The following is a 20,482-nucleotide window of genomic DNA, read 5'->3' as shown; positions in this document are numbered from 1 at the left end:
ATATAAATATTATGATCATCCAGCACATTGCTTTTTCTTTTCTCCTCCACTGTATTTCTCTTTCATCCTGTTTAAAAAAAAAAAAAATACTTTTTATGTGTGTATTTTATATTGCCTCCTGCAGCTCTCTCTTATTGTGTTTTATTCTTTAACTGTTGCCCTGTGGTCGTTCAGTTACTGAGGAAAATAAATGACTGAAAAAAACAGACAAGGAATTACTGTGTGACACACAAAAATAAGCCTGGTTCTGAAGTCTTTCAAGAAAAGATGTGAAGAGGCTCATAAAATTCTCCCTCATAAAAGCGCTATGGCTACACCATTAAAAATGAGAAAAAGCTGCCAGTTTAGGAGCGTCTTTAGTGCCTTTTCTTGTTTGTATTTGTGTGTACTTTCCCTACTATAAGAAAAGTTGCTGCGTTACAGTTTTAAGTACAATCAAGTTGGAAGTTTAAGTCATTTTAACTTAAATTACATAAAAAATTGACATAAAAAATGTGTTGAATCTTGTATAACTTTAACAAAATTGCCTAACATATTTTGATGAGTTAAAGCAATGTAAACACATCATGTCATAACTTATTGAACATATAATTTTTTACAGTGTTTCGACCACTTTATACGATTGCATAAGTGCGATTTACCATAAACCTCTGCTGTTTCCAAAATAGTAGACTAAACCTAATCCAATTTATATATATTTAAATACCATATTGTTCCGAATTTAAGAAAGTATGGTAAATACTAGTAAAAATATGCAAACGATCACATTTAAAAATAAACACTTTTTGGCATACCATAAAAATAACCTGTAGCCCATCTGAATTATATAACAATTAGGCTATCCATCTCATAGTGAAAACCATGTAGCCTACCAACATTTTGTTAACAGCAGAAGTGAAATCTGGGTACCGTCTTACATTTTAAAATCACTTATGTTGGATGTTTGGTCCCATCAGAGAGACACGCAAACATGTCAGTCACGCGGCTCTCAGAGGGTAAGCTTTTCTTTGACTGTCAGCATTTTTTAAGATTGTCTTTTTGTGCTCACAATCTTCTAACATTACTCTCTGATACTCCATATTTCTTGGCACACTCATTTTATGCGTATTTGGCAGGTTGTATTATTGACATGTCTAGTCTAGACCCTGAATATAAGACAAACCAGTTTTTCAGATGTTCAGAACAATTCAGTATATATATATATATATGCGGAAAAACGATTATTTTCAACCTTCATTTTAAATGTTCTTTGTTATGGTTGGCTAAAGCCATTGCACAGGAAACAGTATCAATGCCCCAACGCCCACTTGCTATTGTTTTAAAAGCATTATCCATATAAAAATAAATTATGAAATCATTTACTTATGGTTTGTGATGCATCTGCTGTCAGATCCAATACATTTGGCTGCTTCATCTGTCAACAAAAGTTTCTTTGCGATTTCTCCATAACACTGTGCCTCATTTACAAAACAAAATGCTCCGAACAAACATATAATCCTCTGATGCGATCCGGGATGCCATTTAAATGAACCATCCACTTGTTTCCGACACTGGGATCTTTCTGAAGTCTGTACAGAGACACAAATGAGCTGTTTAAACGGGACGCGCCAAGGCAAATGTTCTTTCACTCTTCAATTTGTCCTGTTGTCGACAGACTCAAGTGTGTGAAATACGGAAGAAACTGAATGTGCATCTGTATACTGTATCCAGTGTAGACAGCGTCAATGATTATAATGGGTTCCGTTTGCTTTTGACGCGATGCTCACATACGATGTAGGCAAATGTCTGCCGTTAAGCGACTGAATCCCAGTGGGCGGGGCCTATGGTGCGATGATGTAAAACTATACGTCGATGTCTTGTTCTGGAGGGAAATGGAGGTTATATGCAAATGTATTTGCCAGTGTGACTCCACAGATCCCACAATATCAAAACGAGCCATTTTTGGAGCTTGATTAAAGGTGCACTGTGTAACATTTCCGTCCACTAGAGGTCGTCTATTCAAAACAAAGGCGTAGTTTGATGACGCCAAATTTGAGCGTAGAATCTTGGGACATGTGATCTCCGCCTCGTAGTCGGTGGAAAAGAATCGGGATAGGACTCGGGCAGAAATCATGTTCATGTATGTGATTATTAATGTTACTATAGTATGAAGCAGAAGCAGGAGCGATTGTTAATAAGAAGAGCGCAACACAAGCCTCGCAAGCAGCGGGACCTTTATTATGGCAAAGTCGCCGGTGGGACTTTTATTATGCCACAGTCACTGGCGGGACTTTTATTATGCCACAGTCGCCGGCGGGACTTTTATTATGCCACAATCGCTGGCGGGACTTTTATTATGCCACAGTCGCCGGCGGGACTTTTATTATGCCACAGTCGCCGGTGCCATTTCCGCTTTTACGGTCATGAGTATGAGGTAACGCAGCTGTTTATCATATTAGATACATCTGAGTGTGTTGACAATGATGTTATGACGTTACTCTGTGCGTTCTCTCTGCGGCTGCTATGACACTTGTTCACACTGCAGTGAGAGTAAAGCGTTTCTGCAAAATAAAACAAAACCGGAAATGAGGGTAACGCAGATATGACGCAATTGTCGGGCGACTCACTCACACGTCCCGGTTCCTTGGTTAAAATAGCAATTTTCTCACAATTTACAAATAGTTGGAAACATTTGGGATATTGTAAGTACTCAACTGAACAAAATATATAACACTGGTCTAGTGGTTTTTGGATATTTTACTGCAAAAATGTTACATAGTGCACCTTTAAATTAATGCTTCACAATGAGAAGAATGTATGAAACTTGCAGGATGTTTTAATGGTACAAAGACCTTTTATATGTCAAAAAATCAAGGCAAATTAGATTGCTCATGTCATGACCCCTTTACATTTCTAAATAATCGAATAAAAAATTCTCTATTCTTTGGATTTGTGTGTGTTTCAGCGAGTCCGTCTGATGAAGGTTCAGATGTGGAATCTGAGCCCGATCTGCCGCTGAAAAGGAAACAGCGGCGCAGTCGAACAACATTCACGGCCGAGCAGCTGGAGGAGCTGGAGAGGGCTTTTGAACGCACACATTACCCTGATATCTACACCAGAGAAGAGCTCGCTCAGAGAGCTAAACTCACAGAGGCACGAGTACAGGTACAAATACACCACTAGGGTGAATTCAGGGTGATTGGGACACTTTTTCCAAGTCATCTCAATGGCAAAAAGTGTCCCAATCACCCTGAAATCCTCCTACACCTTAGAAAGAATAGACAGAATTAAACATTTTGTATGACATTTTTTCGATGTTTGTCTTCTCTCAGGTGTGGTTTAGTAATAGACGAGCTCGTTGGAGGAAGCAAGCGGGAGCCAATCAGCTCATGTCGTTCAATCACCTGATCCCTGGTGGTTTTTCACATCCGGCCATGTCCAGTCTTTCCCCGTATCAGCTGTCAGAGAGCCAGTACGGACCCGCTGGCCTTTCTCAAGGTAAATATTTTATACATAAATTCCAATTTACAGAAAATATATTCTGATGTATTTTGTAACCATTATTGGCGACTGTATGTGTTCTCAGATTCAAGTACTTTACACAGACCTCAGCCGCTCCCGCTACATCAGAGTTCTGGAGGGGCGGGGCAGGAGGGCGGGGCTTCCTATTGTCTCTCTAGTCGGCATGGTTACGCAGGATATTCAGACACCTTTGGACCTCATAACAGTCACGCTAACTCTTCCATCAATAACGGACTGTCTTCTCAGGTAATAAAGCCACAGAGCTACTTTCTAATCATTTTAAAACCCTTTTACCAAAGCAGTCAGTAATCATTAGGTTGCCATTATTTGTTGGAGAGGCATGACTGGTTTAAACAATGACCAAGTCTGAACATTAAAACTGGATTGAACCAGTAAAGCATCATTGGGCCTGATGTTGGTTACCACAGAAAAGCAAGTCCCTAATTTTGCATACAGTAACACACTTATCATGGAAGTCCAGCCGCTAAGTGTGCAGCATCACAAATACACATTTAAAATAAAATCATATTCACACTGCTTTGAAGGTATGTCCATAACATTGCACGTGTACTGAATATGAGTTATAATACACTTACTAAACTTTTACATGCATGTTATGTCGTGTGAAATCTTCTTACTTTATATATATATATATATATATATATATATATATATATATATATATATATATATATATATATATATATATATATATATATATATATATATATATATATATATATATATATATATATATATATATATATATATATATATATATATATATATATATATATATATATCATATTATTTAAATTATCATACTAATATATAATATCATATTAACATAATTAGATTTATGCAATAATATATAACATTTAATAATACTAATATATTATATATATATAATAAATTATTCATGTAATATAATACATTAATTAATATAATTTAAATTATGTATATAATGTAATAATTACATATTAATATGATAATTGAAATGATATGAATTAATGTATTATATTACATGAATAATTTATAAAATATAAGTATAGTTATATATATATTATAAGTATAATATTAGTATAGTTATAATATTTACAAAATTAATAACTTTTATACTATTTAATTTAATACTATTCATAAGTGTTTAATATATAGATGTGGAATGTGCAAAAGTTAGTTGTTCATTTAGAGAGAGTGTGTGTGTGTGTTTGGAATACACACACAAATTATGGAAATATTATAATTATATGAATATTACAGTACATATTAATATGATTATTTAAATAATATGAATTTATTTCTTATATTAATAATATATATATTGCAATATATATATCAAAGTCCAATGGAGAAATCTAATTTATTTCATTATGTTTTTAATGAAAGATTTGTTTTATTAACATTAAAAATGCAGCTTCCAATCCTCCATAAAACATCTGTAAAGCAATGTTTACCACCTCAAAATAACAACTTAGACACTTTACAGCTCAAACAGCAGACATTTTAACTGATAGATTCATCACAAAACTATGATAAACTGTCTAAATCATATCCCGAGGTATTTGGCAGCATGGTAGAGCTTAAACTTTAAACCACAGCATAAACAAGTGATAAATGGTATTTCAATTTTTGGTTAAGCCCTTAAAACTTAACAACATCCAGTTGAGAGGGATTCGGTGGACGGTGTTGTCGATCCCACCTGTTGACCCACAGTTGAGTGTCAGTTTAATGGGCACTTTTGGCTTCTGTAGAAACTATTACACACTTCAAGACGATGCATTACGCAGATAAATTCCACCATCGCGGGTCATCCATGGGCCATATTTCACTCGGTTATCTTTAGCTTTTCATTGGACCGTACAGAGCAAAGCACAGAACACACAGCAACACTAACCCCCCTCTGTGTGATAGATAGGACGACTGACCCGCACATGTTTCTCATTTGTAAAAGGAGCGCACCAAAGCCTCACCGGGGGGTGTTTGTCAAGAACACTGACAGAGCGCTATGAATTACAGCTCTGACGGGTGTGAATGAAGTACAGTCTCACATTCTCGCTGTCATCATCTATAGTGGTAATATGTGACAAATGTTGTTAAGATTCGAAGCATCCTAGCGTAATATTGAGATGGATGTTTCAATCTGCGCTGTCTTACATATATTTTTTGAAAGAAATTAAGACTTTTATTCATCAAGGACACATTAAATTGATCAAAAGTGACAGGAAAGAGATTTATAATGTTACAAAGGATTTTCTTTTGAACTCTATTTATCAAAGAATTCTGTCAAGTGACTTGATCATCAAACCATCATATTATACTGATTTCTGAAGGATCATGTGACACACTGGAGTAATGATGCTGAAACACAGGAATAGATTACATCTTACTATAAATTACAATAGAAAACAGTTATTTTAAATTGTAAATATATTTCATAATATTACTGTTTACTGTGTTTTTAATCAAATATATGCAGCCTTTTCATCTTTACTATATAAACATGTGTGTGTGTATATATATATATATATATATATATATATATATATATATATGTATATATGAACCCATATTTTCTAATGTTATAGTGAATTAAATATTTTACAAATATTTGAGCGAGTTTGATAAGGGCCAAATTGTGATGGCTAGACGACTGGTGCACTATGGGAAGAAGGCAAGCCGGCGGAGGCAGTGATGCTTTGGGCAATGTTCTGCTGGGAAACCTTGGGTCCTGCCATCCATGTGGATGTTACTTTTACCACCTACCTATTCCCTGGTGGCTGTGGCTCTCTCAGTAGATAATGCGCCGCCACAAAGCAAAAATGGTTCAGGAATGGTTTGAGGAGCACAACAATGAGTTTGAGGTGTTGACTTGGCCTCTAAATTCCCCAGATCTCAATCCAATCGAGCATCTGTGGGATGAGCTGAACAAACAAGTCCGATTCATGGATGCCCCACCTCGCAACTTACAGGACTTAAAGGATCTGCTGCTAACATCTTGGTGCCAGATACCACAGCACACCTTCAGGGGTCTAGTGGAGTCCATGCCTCGATGGGTCAGGGCTGATTTGGCAGCAAAAGGGGGACCAACACAGTATTAGGAAGTTATGCCTGATCGGTGTATATGCATAGATACTGTACATCATTAGTGGCTGTTTTTATGGGCCGTTAAAACGCAAGCCGTCCGCCATATTGGAATGGTCAAAGGCGGTGTGACTACTTGTCTGTTCGTCTGCAACCCTAGTTATACACTGATGTATGAATATCTATAGCCGCAATAGACTTCAGCAGCATATTTTTGTCTGTTGTCTGCTAAATTTTACAAAACTCACAGAGAAAATCTTCCAGAGCTTCGGAAACAGAATTCCATCCTGGATTCGGCACACGTCACTCCCTGCTCCACTATGGGAAAGGGTTTAAGCGAGACCATGTGCGTGACCGTGTGTCCGTGTGTGTGCTGCACTGCTTTGACTGCATCCACTGATGTAATAGGATCCTGTAGCCTGGGAGACATGCTTTTCTCTTTCTGTTTCTATGTAAAGGTGCTTATTTGGTGCAGCAACTGGAGTATGTGTTTATTTTGGCCATAATTCTGGTGGAAGATTGAATTATGCTTCAGGAACTTTTATTCCCCAGAGCACACATGCAACATTCCTGAAATGCAGCACAGTGTTTTCTAGGTTAAATAGTAATGAGTACACACACACACACACACACACACACACACACACACACACACACACACACACACACACACACACACACACACACACACACACACACACACACACACACACACACACACACACACACACACACACACACACACACACACACACACACACACACACACACACACACACACACACACACACACACACACACACACACACACACACACACACACACACACACACACACACACACACACACACACACACACACACACACACACACACACACACACACACACACACACACACACACACACACACACACACACACACACACACACACACACACACACACACACACACACACACACACACACACACACACACACACACACACACTGTACTGCCCTGTGGCTCCATTCTAGTCTTAGAATCAGATTAAACAATCCCCAAATTCAATTATTTTTTGCCTGATCAATTGCAGGTCACAGAGATCTGTCCTGATATCTGCATGCAAGTGTGTGTAATGTGTATGTGTGTGTTATTTAAACAATACAATCATGGCTAAAGGCGCAACACACAGCGTCTCTAGTCCCCTATTGCTTATAAAGCCATTGTTTTGTAATCCAAGGGATTGTGGGCAATATCATTTTATAAAAAAAACATGCACACTTCAAATGTTCACCAAACATTTGGAATGTACAAATGGTTTGTGATTCCCCATTGTGTTGCAAAGATTATATATATATATATATATATATATATATATATATATATATATATATATATATATATATATATATATATATATATATATATATATATATATATATATATATATATATATATATATATAGCCAAAACTTTTGGGACGCCTGCCTTTACATGCACATTAATCCGTATGGTTTAATATGGATTTGGCCCACCCTTTGCAGCTATAACAGCTTCAACTCTTCTGGGAAGGCTTTCCACAAGGTTTAGGAGTGTGTTTATGGGAATTTTGACCATTCTTCTAGAAGCCCATTAGTGAGGTCAGGCGCTGATGTTGGACGAGAAGGCCTGGCTCTCAGTCTCCGCTCTAATTCATCCCAAAGATGTTCTGTCGGGTTGAGGTCAGGACTCTGTGCAGGCCAGTCAAGTTCCTCCTCACCAAACTCGCGCATCCATGTCTTTATGGACCGACGCTTTGTGCACTGGTGCGCCATCATCTTTGAACAGGAAGGGGCCATCCCCAAACTGTTCCCACAAAATTGGGAGCATGAAATTGTCCACAACGTCTTGGTGTGCTGAAGCATTAAGAGTTCCTTTCACTACAACTAAGGGGCCAATCCTTAGTTCCAGTGAAAGGACGCGCTGAGAGCAGGTGCTGCTGACAGATCCACCCGAGAGAGATGACAGAGAAAACTCAGCCTGGCTCTGATGTGCAACTCCAGCTGCGGTTATCAGTCCCATAACCTACAGAAAAAGAGACAGATCAGAGATTTAGTTGATTTCAGATTAGCTCAAGGACAGTGCGTAGAGAGCTTCATGGAATGCGTTTCCATGGCCCATAAATTCCAGTGAAAGGAACTCTTAATGCTTCAGCATACCAAGACATTTTGGACAATTTCATGCTCCCAAATTTGTGGGAACAGTTTGGAAATGGCCCCTTCTTTTTCACACACCAGTGCTCAAAGCAAGGTCCATAAAGACATGGATGAGTGAGTTTGGTGTGGAGGAACTTGACTGGCCTGCACAGAGTCCTGACCTCAACCCGATAGAACACCTTTGGGATGAATTAGAGCGGAGACTGAGAGCCAGGCCTTCTCGTCCAACATCAGTGCCTGACCTCACAAATGCGCTTCTAGAAGAATGGTCAAAAATTCCCATAAACACACTCCTAAACCTTGTGAAAAGCCTTCCCAGAAGAGTTGAAGCTGTTATCGCTGCAAAGGGTGGACAAACTCCATATTAAACCCTACGGATTAAGAATGGGATGCCACTGAAGTTCCTGTGCATGTAAAGGCAGGCTCCCAAAACTTTGGTATAATGTGTATTTAAAATATATAAATCTAAAATAATAAAAAATAATAATAAATATTCATCATTTAATTATATGTATGGGTTATATTTAATATCTTTAATATAATGTATTTTGAATTTACACTTTAAGAAAAATAAAATATAGGGCCCATTGTACCATGTTAATATAAGATGAAAATTACCAGCACCTTTCCAGTTTTTCTATGAATACAGTACAATGGGATCATATTGAAAAAAAAAAATGCCTGCGGAATATGATTTTAAATGCACTAATCCCAACCTGCACTAATCCCAACCTCACATATTATTTAGAACATACAGTGTGTGAATTGAAATGGAGTCAGTGTGAGAACTGTGATCTGTCTCTTTCTCTGTAGGTTATGGGACTGATAACCCCAGCTGGAGTTGCACATCAGAGCCAGGCTGAGTTTTCTCTGTCGTCTCTCAGCGGCGCTCTTGAGTCGGGTGGACCTGTCAGCAGCACCTGCTCTCAGCGCGTTGAGCCCCTGTCGGCTCTACCTGCCCTCTCTAACCTGCCCAGTCCACAGTCTTACGGCCCCGCCTCCTTCTACAGCATGGAGCACAGCGCCCCCTACCAGTACAGCCAGTATGGACAAAGTAAGGTCATTATTACTGTCGGTTTTATCCTTCTTATTTGATTTACAGGCCGCTAGTTTAAGTCTTTGTGCACATCCTCTAATGTCTGGAGTGAGTGCGTCCAATTCTAGTCTGCATCATCTGCTGATCTTACACCTCCCTCTTTTCCCAGCATTTTCTCGATAAACAAAAAAAGGCAAAAAGTAAATGCAAAAAATCGGAAAAATTGTACAAGCAATTATACACTGTTCACGTGATAAAAAAAACGATAAGTAATTTATATATAAATTACATATAATTATTCTTGCTTAGTAAAATTATTATTCAGCATACATATATATATATATATATATATATATATATATATATATATATATATATATATATATATATATATATATATATATATATATATATTTATTTGACATTTTAATAATATTTCACAATATTACTTTTTTTTGTTTTCTTGTATTTCAATAAAGAAAATGCAGCCTTGGTGAGAAAGAGACTTTTAAAAACATAAAAAATCGTACTGTCCAAAAACTTTTGACCGGTAATAAATATATATATATATATATATATATATATATATATATATATATATATATATATATATATATATATATATATATATATATATATATATATATATATATATATATATATATATATATATATATATATATATAATTATAGTGCTGTAGGTTATTGCTTATTAAAAATTCTTTTTCTAATTCTTTTTTAGATATTCTCTATAACATACATATTTTATATAGCTTAAATATTTGTATTGACATATTTATATACAACTTTATTGATGTTATATATTATATTATATAAATACTATAATAATCCTGAAAAAAAGTGGACACATCTGTTTTCAACATTGATAATAATCATAAATGTTTCTTGAGCAGAAATCAGCATATTAGAATGATTTCAGAAGGATCATGTGACACTGAAGACTGGAGTAATGATGCTAAAAATTCACCTTTGATCACAGGAATAAATTACATTTGAACATATATTCAAATAGAAAACAGTAACAATATTTCACAATATTTCAGTTTTTACTGTATTTTTGAATATTTAAATTTAAATACAGCCTTGGTAATCATCACTTCTTTCAGAAACATTCAAAAATCTTAATGTTTTCAAACTTTTGACTGCTACTATTAATGCTGTCAATAAATTAAATCAATTAAAAATAATTAATCTCAAAATCACCCTCTAAAAGTAGCATAATGATAATATAACATTAAAATAAGTAATAATATTTCATTAGTCAAAGTTATCATGTGTATTTTCTGTTTACAGCTGCGAGACCCAAAAAACCTTTCTACAGTAGCCTAATCGCTATGTCAGTCATTACAGTTTTGGTACTGATAGTGTGGTAACTTTAGTACGGGGAGCACATATTCACTATTAACTATGACTTTTGCCTCAATAAACTCCTAATTTACTGCTTATTAATAGTTAGTAAGATATTTCTTGTAGTGTTTAATATCAGGTATTGGGTAGGATTAAGGGATGTAGAATAAAGTAATGCGGAATAAGCAACATGTCCTCCAAACAATACGCCTATATAGGTGGTTTGTCACTTCCCTGAAATACGACCCATAGGAGCATTTACTAAAGTTGCATCCCTATCGACAACAGGACACTTTCATTTGAATTCATGAAATACGACCCATAGGAGCGTTTACTAAAGTTGCGTCCCTATCGACAACAGGACACGTTCATTTTAATGCTTTGTTTCCTTTTATTTGCGTCATATTTCGGGTTTTGCGTAGCTCAATTGATAGAGCATTGCAAAATACAACATCAAGTAATCATGTGATCATGCAATCGTGGGTTCGATCCCAGGGATCACATGTGCTCATAAAGTATATACGCACTATAAATCACTGGGTGGGGTGGGTGTAGTTGTAAATAAATAATGATTTTTGCTAAATGGAAATATGACAACATAGTCCACACATTGCATTTAAATGAACTCGCTGATTGGTAACGACAGTCATGCGTCGACAGACGTAACACGACACTGTCATTATTTTTACGCCAGCTGGAGGGCTCATGACTTAAAAATGTAAATAAAGGTCGTAATAAGGTGCTTGAAAATTGACCTGTAGAGTCATTTTTTTTGGAGGACAGTCTTAGAATAAGGCATTAATACGTGCTTTATAACTAGTAATAAATATCCAATATCCTAGTAATATGCATGCTAATAAGCAACTAATTATTAACGAGAATTGAACCCTTAAATTCAAAGTGTTACCGATAGTGTCATCTGTACACTGACAGAATGATAACTCCAAAATATGATTGTCACTCCCAATACTTGGAGTTTGTTCATGACCTGACATTTTAAACCTGAACATATAATAAAAGGGTAAAGGGCTCACATCAGATGTTTGTACATAGTTGTATGTGATTTGCAGAGGTCTGATTGTGTAATATCTGGACTGGGTTTGCGTGTGTGTGAATATCATGGTTGGATGCTAATCTCCTGTGGCAGTATCATGATGAGAAGCAGCTGCTCTTGTCTATCTCACTATCCCAGCTCACAGTAAGCTCATAAAGTTACGCTCTGATGAAATGGCCGCCGCACAAAAATACGGCAGCTCTTTAATGAAGGGGAGGGTCAGCGTTTGCTAGCCTGATTGCTGTGTCAAATGGACGGCACATGCTTTCTTTTTTTTAATCCAGCGGCTGGATAACTCATGCAAACATTATCAGACCAAAGCTGCATATTATGCATATTATATAGGAAATCATTTAACATTATTGGTACATTTTCATCATGCTCTTTACATTTAAAATCCTCTTTCTCTTTTCTTCCAGATTCCTTTCATTATCTGAGGCCTGAAATTGCCTGAAAGGATCGTGAAACTCAAGTGTCCCAAAGTCCTGCATTTTCAAAGCCTGTGGAAAGATGAGAAATAAAGGACAGAGATCTAAAATTCTTTGACTTGGCAACACAAATAAAACTGTTACGCCACAGGATGGCACAGCCACACACACACAGCCGGCAGATCAAAAGGGCCTTGTCCGTCTTAAACATTCCCTTGAACTCTTCTTCAAAAGCCCTTCCAGCAGAATTATCCACAATCCCAGAAAACACAACAAGACAAGTTGAATCAAAACAAAAAAGGAGACATTTGTGTATGATTTTACTGCAAAACAAGTTTACGTGCAATATGAGGAATAGAAATGCATGGCCACATTCATACGAGACATTCACAGCCAGTCTTTGCAACCGTCCAAAGCAAGAGCGTGGAACGAGATCGGCATTCGTATGATGCCAGACACATCAATCTCTGCCCACGTTGTAAATAAAAGACATATATTTTAGAGCCGGCAATTAACTTTTTCTCACACATTCCTTGACATTTGAATAATTTCTTATTTTTATGCAGCATTTCGGAACTTATTTGCTTAAAGGTATACTATGTAACTTTTGGCCTTCTAGCAGTTAAAGGTACAATATGTAAGATTTTTGGATTAAAATATCCAAAAACCACTAGAGCAGTGTTATATATTTTGTTGACTTGCATTGTGTACTTAGATGTTTCCAAGAATGTTTAAATCCAGAGAAATAAGCAATTTTAACCAGGACACGGACCGTGTCCGTGCGTCGCCTATCAATGACATCATACCCGCGTTACCCTCGATTTCCGAGCGGAAACACCAAGCGGCAATCTCCCCCAGTTTCTCTTGAAGCCAATACGGAAGTGACTTAAACTGCAGTTCATCGACTGGCCACAAGAGAAAGGCTCCAGAAGGGAGCAGAATCTCATTGAACCTCGTGTTAAAATGCCCAACTTTACAGCAGAAAAAAACATGTTTACAGTCTTGTACAAATTGTGGTTTTGGTCTATACGGCTAATTTTGCCCTTTATGACAACGGTGAGGGGGGTGAATTTTTTTGTTTACATTCGTTTACATTATATAAAGCCTTAAAGTTCTGCATAATTAACTTTGAGTGACAGGTGGATTGCCGTTTGTCTGCTGTCTGTTAGTCATCGCGTCACCTCAGCTCCGCCCACATCCCGCCTCTTTGCCCATTTTCAGTTATCCGGGAGTGATGTGCGATGATGCGCTGACAAGATGGCAATGGTCGACTTTGAGGCTTCAAAACTGCTCTTCAGACTCTACGTCCATATTTTTTTACAGTCTATGGGAAACACCAAAGACGCTTTAATATATTATATGTTTTATTAGACAAAGGAACAACTGTTTGGAAACATTTATAGACAGAAAACGAATTATTGTACAGTAATACAGCATTTTCTCCGTCAAACAATATGTTTTAAAAATGAATTGCACGCCATTTAGCAAAACAAGCCATCCAGCATTTATTAATACGATATTTTAATATCGAGCTAGCTTACTGTGTCTCATAGCAGCCGCCGAGTGAACGCACAGAGCAACGTTATAACATAATTTTCAACACACTCAAAAATATCTAATATGATAAAACAGCGCTGCATTACCCCACATACGCATGAGCGGAAGAATGAGCGACTGTGGCATAATAAAAACTCTGCTGCTGTCGAGCCGTGTGTCGCGCTCATCTCTCATTAGCAATTGCTCCAGCGGGCTTGTTCAGCTCCCACAGCACTCGGCCCTGCTCTGCTTCATACTACAGTAACGTTAATAATCTCATCCATGAAAATGATTTCTGCCCGAGTCCCGTCTGATTCTTTTTCACCGGCTGTAGACGACAACTCCCAAGATTCCACACTCAATCTCTGCCTCATCAAGCTACGCCTTTGTTTTGAAAAGGCGACCTCTAGCGGCAAACAACTACATAGTGTGCCTTTAAAAAACAAACTGACTGTGTGGATGAATATGGTTCTCCTACTGCTCATACAACTTGCTAAAACCTGCACACAATTTACTAATTCATTCCCTTGATTTATAAATTGTGCGCATGATTTAGCCTACTAGTTTTTTTTCCTGCATGTCACGTGCAGGGCTCCGTATAAAACATTCACTACTAGGCTTAAGTTTTGATGGAAACGATCTCACGCTGACTAGCTGAAGACGTTACTGTAGCTTTACACATAAATAGACACGGTACTTCCTTAAAATAAATTCCAGCACAGCTGCAACAATCATAATGAAATGAGCCTTCACAATAGATGATGAGTTACAATCGACTTTACAAACGCCATCTCCACGTCGCTTTTACAACATTTCAAATCCCTCCGTTCTTGCTATCTCTTAAAGCCAAGCCAATGTTGATTCTTGTTTTATTACGAGCTCTGTCGCTTCTCTTTTTTGCCAGCAGACTCTCCTCTGTTCGCCATTTGTTTAAAACGATTCCCCGGAGGTTTGAGGTTCAGCTGCTCCATGTCTAGCTTTCTCGCTCGTTGTGACAACTAACCTATGCCATTCTCACACCATATACGCGTCAACGTAGCCGGAGCAACTTTTCTCTATTTATGTATGGATATAAGACACGCATGGATGAGGGACGTATGTACGCAATTTCCCACAAAAGCCATCCCATCACAAATCTAAACACTGGCCTACAGAATCAGTGTAAGACAAAAAACACGTTTTGGAAGAAGGATTAATATATTGAATATATTTGAACAAAAAAATTTGCATAGTGTACCTTTAAAGTGAGTTCGAAATCATACTGTCTGTTTTATTATACATTTGACAAATAATTCCTTTAGCAGTGCTGTCAGTCGGGGTGTTGGAAAGATGCTCTGTGAAAATGACTTTTTTTAGTAAATATATTTCTACTGATTTGATATTATCTGATTGCAATATAAATGTGTACATCCACACAATAACTAAAACCTTCTTTGTTGTTTTTCTTCTTACCAGAGATGGTCAAAAATTAAAGTGCTCAAAAATACTGACAGTACAGCCACAACAACTCTGAATGTTTTTTTTTTGTATTAATTTATTTTGTATGTGTGTGATTGCGTATCTGTATCCTCCTGATATTTTTCCTAATTAAATCATTTATTGTATGACAATAAACCCTGTTTGTGTGTGTGTGTGTGTGTGTGTGTGTGTGTGTGTATGTACTTAGCTACTTTGGAGACAAAACTAGGGACATAACCTCCTTTTGGTGCATTTATTGATATTGTCAATTGCAAAATAGATTCATAAAGCTATTAAGGCTTTTTTAAGGATTCAATTAGTCTGTAGATATTATAATTCACTCAAAATGCCATTATAATACATAAAAAACAACAGAGGCTATACATCTCTCACACATCTGTCTCCATTCATAGCTGATGTTTCACACTTTCCAGGATGATTCATGTCTCTGTTCTTCCTCAGCTGATCAAACGCTTCACCTGTGAACACTGAAAACCTCCTCAAAACACCTCAAGAATAAAGGACAGGGAGACAGATGCTATTTTATGTCAAACTCATGCATCTTTCTTTCTTTCTTTCATTCATTCATTCTTCTTTTGACCCGCAGTCTTCCCCTGTAAATGCCAACCTTCAAACAGAGTCCTCTCCTTCACCCTTCTCCATCATCTGAGGGGTCAAAGTGTAAAGTTCACAGGTCTGGCACATGTTCATCACAGAGAGAGAGAGAGAGAGAGAGAGAGAGAGAGAGAGAGAGAGAGAGAGAGAGAGAGAGAGAGAGAGAGAGAGAGAGAGGGAGGAGGACGAGCTCAGGCAGATGAAAATAAAATACAGTCTGATCTGTTTTTCATCTGATCCTCAAATATGTGTCTTGACTTAATTACGCTCTCATAGCAGGGAAACAATTATTGTTGATTCTTCTATAATTAGTGGGGAAAAGGTTGCTACAATTTGTTGTGCATCCGATTGGTGTAACATTTAAAAAAAATCAAAGGGCACATGAATGTAGTTTTTATCACAGGCAAGAATGTGAGTGAGATACTGTTTTCAATAGTAAACAAGAAGCTAATATCATGTAGCTTATCTTTCAAACTAAATATGACTAGGTAGCTAGTTCATTTGTTCTCCAACAACAAAAACAGATTCAAAGCAAAACTCAATTGGCTCTGCACTATTTAGTACAGTTAAAGACTATTTTAAACTGTACACATACACTAGTCTAGTTTTCCCCTCTCATGATCTATTTCATATTCATGCACACTCATAGGACAGTTGTGTATCTTCAGATAGGCCTGCCAGCTGATTCATTTCTATTGCAATGCTGCCCCCTACTGGTGTGTAATTACACCTGCTACTCAAGCACCAAACGGTCTTGTTAATTTAAAATATATTCTAATAAACTCTAAAATAAAGATACTTCATCTTTTCAAGTTTTATTGCAGGGACATAAAGGCCATTAACATTTTGAAATATCAGTTTTATAATATTAGCCTACAGAAATATACATATATGTTGTATGGTATGGTATCTTGCATGCCAAGCTAAGCAATCTCAAAGAAACCATAGTAGGCCTACCTTGGCACATTTTATGTCAAGCTGTGGTCGATGTCATGATACTTCCATGTAGTTTTTTAAAAAACTGTCTTTACCTGAAGTACAGCGTTGACTGAATGATGAGGATAGACATGAAGGTTTGGTTTCAATGGGTTAAGTAGATATTCATTTCATCCAACGTCCTCTTGAGATCTCTGACACCTGCAGCAGCGATTATTGACTTTGAATTGCGATATTGCCAAGTATATTTTTATTCTGTTTCTCATAGGCTAGTAGCCTAGAAATTTAGACGACCCCTAGCGGCAGCAAATATAATTTGAGGCCAGGGCGTCTAGCAACTCTCCGTTGGCTTGCGATCTTGAAAAACCAAACTCTAGTCAGGCCAATCACATCGTGTATAGAGTCGGTGGGCGGGCTTAACATAATGACGGCAGAGTTGCGACGGCTCTGTCGTGAATTCCCTGCAAACAAAGAACGGCACTGAAGTCATTCTTAAAAAAGGAAGATGTGTTCTGAGTTTTGCTGACCGGATACGGCAAAAGTTTAATCTATCAACTAGCTCCACTGTTGGGAAAACGCATGGAACTCAGCCACAACCCGCTTGTGATTGTTGTCTCACCACTGATAGGTCTCTGGTTGGTTGTAGCGCTGTCCAATTGCGAGCAGAGGGAATTTGAAAGACAACCGTTGATCCCGCCCCTCGGATTGAGCCCTGCCAATGGTTTGTTCCCAGACCCAACATCTTGATGCTTGTCAGGCTAAGGCTATGTTGATGTTTCTTTCTTTTTCTTTTTTTTTACCCGGGTCACCTCACACTTTAAACTAAAAAAGTAAATTTAAGCTAAAAAAAAAAGGTCAATTTTTAATAGTAAAGCAAATATCAACAAGAGGCTAAAGTTTGCAAACAAACTTTGATGTTGGCTTGAGAAGCCCGAACCTCGAACCGGGGACTCAAACTCGGGTTGTCTGAAGCCCAGCCGCACCCTATGACTTAGCCCACGGAATTGGGTTACTTTTACACTGTTGCCCATTATATTATTTTTCTGTTGGTCCACTCGAGTGAAAACTGCTTGACGAACTTTTTCGCCCACACGTGAGTCTCTCGATTGTGCGGATTAAATGACTGGATCACTGACTTTTATAATCTTGAATAATGCCATTGGCTTTTTTGTGTGTATATGACTCAATAAAGAACAAATATTATATTATATATTTTAATAAATGTCTCAATATTTTAAGCATACTTGCCAATCTCTTTTGGAGTTTAAAGCAATATGTCACTCTGCATGTGGCGCACCTGAAATCGGTGGCTTGCAGTTGTAACATTTACTGATTCTTTACTGATCTGATACTGATTTCCATGATTCTGCTTCTTGAACTTTTTAACTATGCATTCTTTTTTTTAATGATTATTTATTTATTTATCGCAAGGTTGAACATGATCCACATATGTGACCACAAATTTACAAAACCAGGGTTTGCTTGTGAAAAATAAAGTAAAATAAATATAATAATAAAAAAAATAAAATAATAATAATACTAATAAAAATTGGGGGGTGGATTGACAACACCAGCACTTAACTATGCGTTCTAAGGAGCGATCACATTTACCGTTGTTCTCAGTTTCTAGCTAATTTTCTTGGGGAAAATCAAGGCAGTTTTCTTTTCTTTTTTTCAAGAAGAGGGAAGGTCCATACTCAGAATAAATACCACCCCATTCCTCTTTCACTCTTATCACTCTTTCTTCTTTGAAGACTCTCTGCATCTCTGGACTTGAAGATTTGAAACAACAAACATGGTCAGTCACATTCAAGATTTACTAGCAATTATTATTAATAGAAGTGGTGTTCGTTTGTTTTCTATCATAAGGAATATGCACATGATATTAATCAATGTGTTTTGTATTTCTCTGTGTGTGTTGTGTTTTGTGCCTTTAGAAGTTCCCTGTGTTTCTGAGTGGACTCCTGCTGCTCTTTCTGCTTCCCGACTGGACAGAAAGTGTTGAAGATGACACTGTGGACATCAATACTCTTGCCCGTATTATTAACTTCTTCGAGCAGAAGTAAACCTGTCTCCAGTGTCTATAAAAAATTCAAAGTTTAAAGTTCAGCAAGGAGGATGTAGAGCAACAAAGAGGAAATGAAAACTTGAAGTCAGTCAAATGGTCATGGATTCAAAACATTAGTCAATACTTGATCTTGTTTTTTGTTTTCCAGCTATAAGAGAGTCGATGAAGATGGACATCCCCGTCAGTACGCAACTGCCATCAATGTGCCGAAGGATCAGTGTCAACAGAACTTTGATCAGAACAAATTCCTCACTCAAGAAAAAGCTGAGAAAGTGAGAAATGCTTTTAAAGATGACACAAACGCACTTTATCAAGGTTCAGAGCTCATCGCTGCAGGAACTATGAAAATGAAGAAATACAACATGCATTCAGAGTCTCGCCTGCTGAATCCTGCTGGCAACTCACCCATGAGCAAACTTCTGACTAAAAGAAAAGACGGCTGCTCTGTTTTCTACACCTTTGAATCTCCCTGTGTTAACACATGTCTGAATGCGACAAGCAGTCACAATATATTAGATGCTCTGAAGAACTGGAAAGCACATGATGGAATTAAAGCTTTCGTCTTTAAGGATTTCTGGAAGTATGACATTAAAAAAGATCTTCAGACTGAGTTTAAGAAGATTGTGGCTCATGTTCCTCTCTTCCGCTGTGTGAGTGAGAATGAGTGTTATGCTTGTAAAGGGGAAGGAAACACTCCCATAGATGAGCGCTGTCTGCCTCCAAAAAAGATGTTAACAACAGTTAGTCCAATGCAGTAACATTCACTTCTTTCCCATGTGATTCTGTATTAAGATCTACTATCCTTTGTTTTAAAAATCAATATGCTTAGATGAAGTAGTAAAATGCATTTGAAAAATATTCTTGCTTCCTGCTCCAACAAATAAAATGCTTCTGCTTGGCAAATTTTGTGTTTGGGATTTATTTCAAGATGAGAGTACAGTAATGCATATAAACACACTCACGTGGGTCATAAAAGAAAACTCAAGTTACCTTTATTTGTATAGCGCTTTTTACAATGCAGATTGTTTCAAAGCAGCTTCACAGTGGTAAAAAGGGAGGATTATAAGAAGGCCTTACTTACAGGCATAATGCAAAAATGTGGTGGTGTTAGTATTTATTTGAGAACTCTGGCGCATTGTTAACATTACTGACAAGAAAGAAAACAAGCTTTGTGCAGCTGTCATGTGAACACAGAGAGACACAGTGGGTGCTGGCATCATGC

At 37.2% G+C, this 20,482-nt stretch overlaps 2 protein-coding genes across 2 annotated transcripts in view; both read left to right on the top strand.

The window, feature by feature from the left end:
- Window positions 1-15,791, top strand: part of pax3b (paired box 3b) — a 34,378-nt gene extending 18,587 nt beyond the window's left edge. Inside the window, exons 5-9 of the mRNA XM_079823854.1 lie at window positions 2,945-3,144; window positions 3,312-3,477; window positions 3,566-3,747; window positions 9,575-9,815; window positions 12,639-15,791. Of these exons, the coding sequence (XP_079679980.1) occupies window positions 2,945-3,144; window positions 3,312-3,477; window positions 3,566-3,747; window positions 9,575-9,815; window positions 12,639-12,673 (824 nt within the window). The 3' untranslated portion in view covers window positions 12,674-15,791. The remainder of the gene's footprint in view (window positions 1-2,944; window positions 3,145-3,311; window positions 3,478-3,565; window positions 3,748-9,574; window positions 9,816-12,638) is intronic.
- Window positions 15,792-18,925: 3,134 nt separating this feature from the next.
- Window positions 18,926-20,160, top strand: LOC307130228 (uncharacterized protein). Its single transcript, XM_079823188.1, has 3 exons — window positions 18,926-18,990; window positions 19,130-19,254; window positions 19,409-20,160. Exons 1-3 carry the CDS (start codon window positions 18,988-18,990, stop codon window positions 20,016-20,018), a joined length of 738 nt encoding a protein of 245 aa, XP_079679314.1. The 5' UTR covers window positions 18,926-18,987; the 3' UTR covers window positions 20,019-20,160.
- Window positions 20,161-20,482: the final 322 nt, after the last annotated feature.

Source organism: Gobio gobio (genome assembly GCF_949357685.1).
Source record: "Gobio gobio genome assembly, chromosome: 8".
NCBI lineage: Eukaryota > Metazoa > Chordata > Actinopteri > Cypriniformes > Gobionidae > Gobio > Gobio gobio.
This window is presented reverse-complemented; position numbering and strand designations above follow the sequence as displayed.

What these genes read in the sequence shown, in the direction of transcription:
- LOC307130228 (XM_079823188.1), top strand. An exon ending in ATTAACTTCTTCGAGCAGAA is followed by an intron (nt 19,255 to 19,408) that starts GTAAACCTGTCT and finishes TTTGTTTTCCAG; the next exon opens with CTATAAGAGAGTCGATGAAG.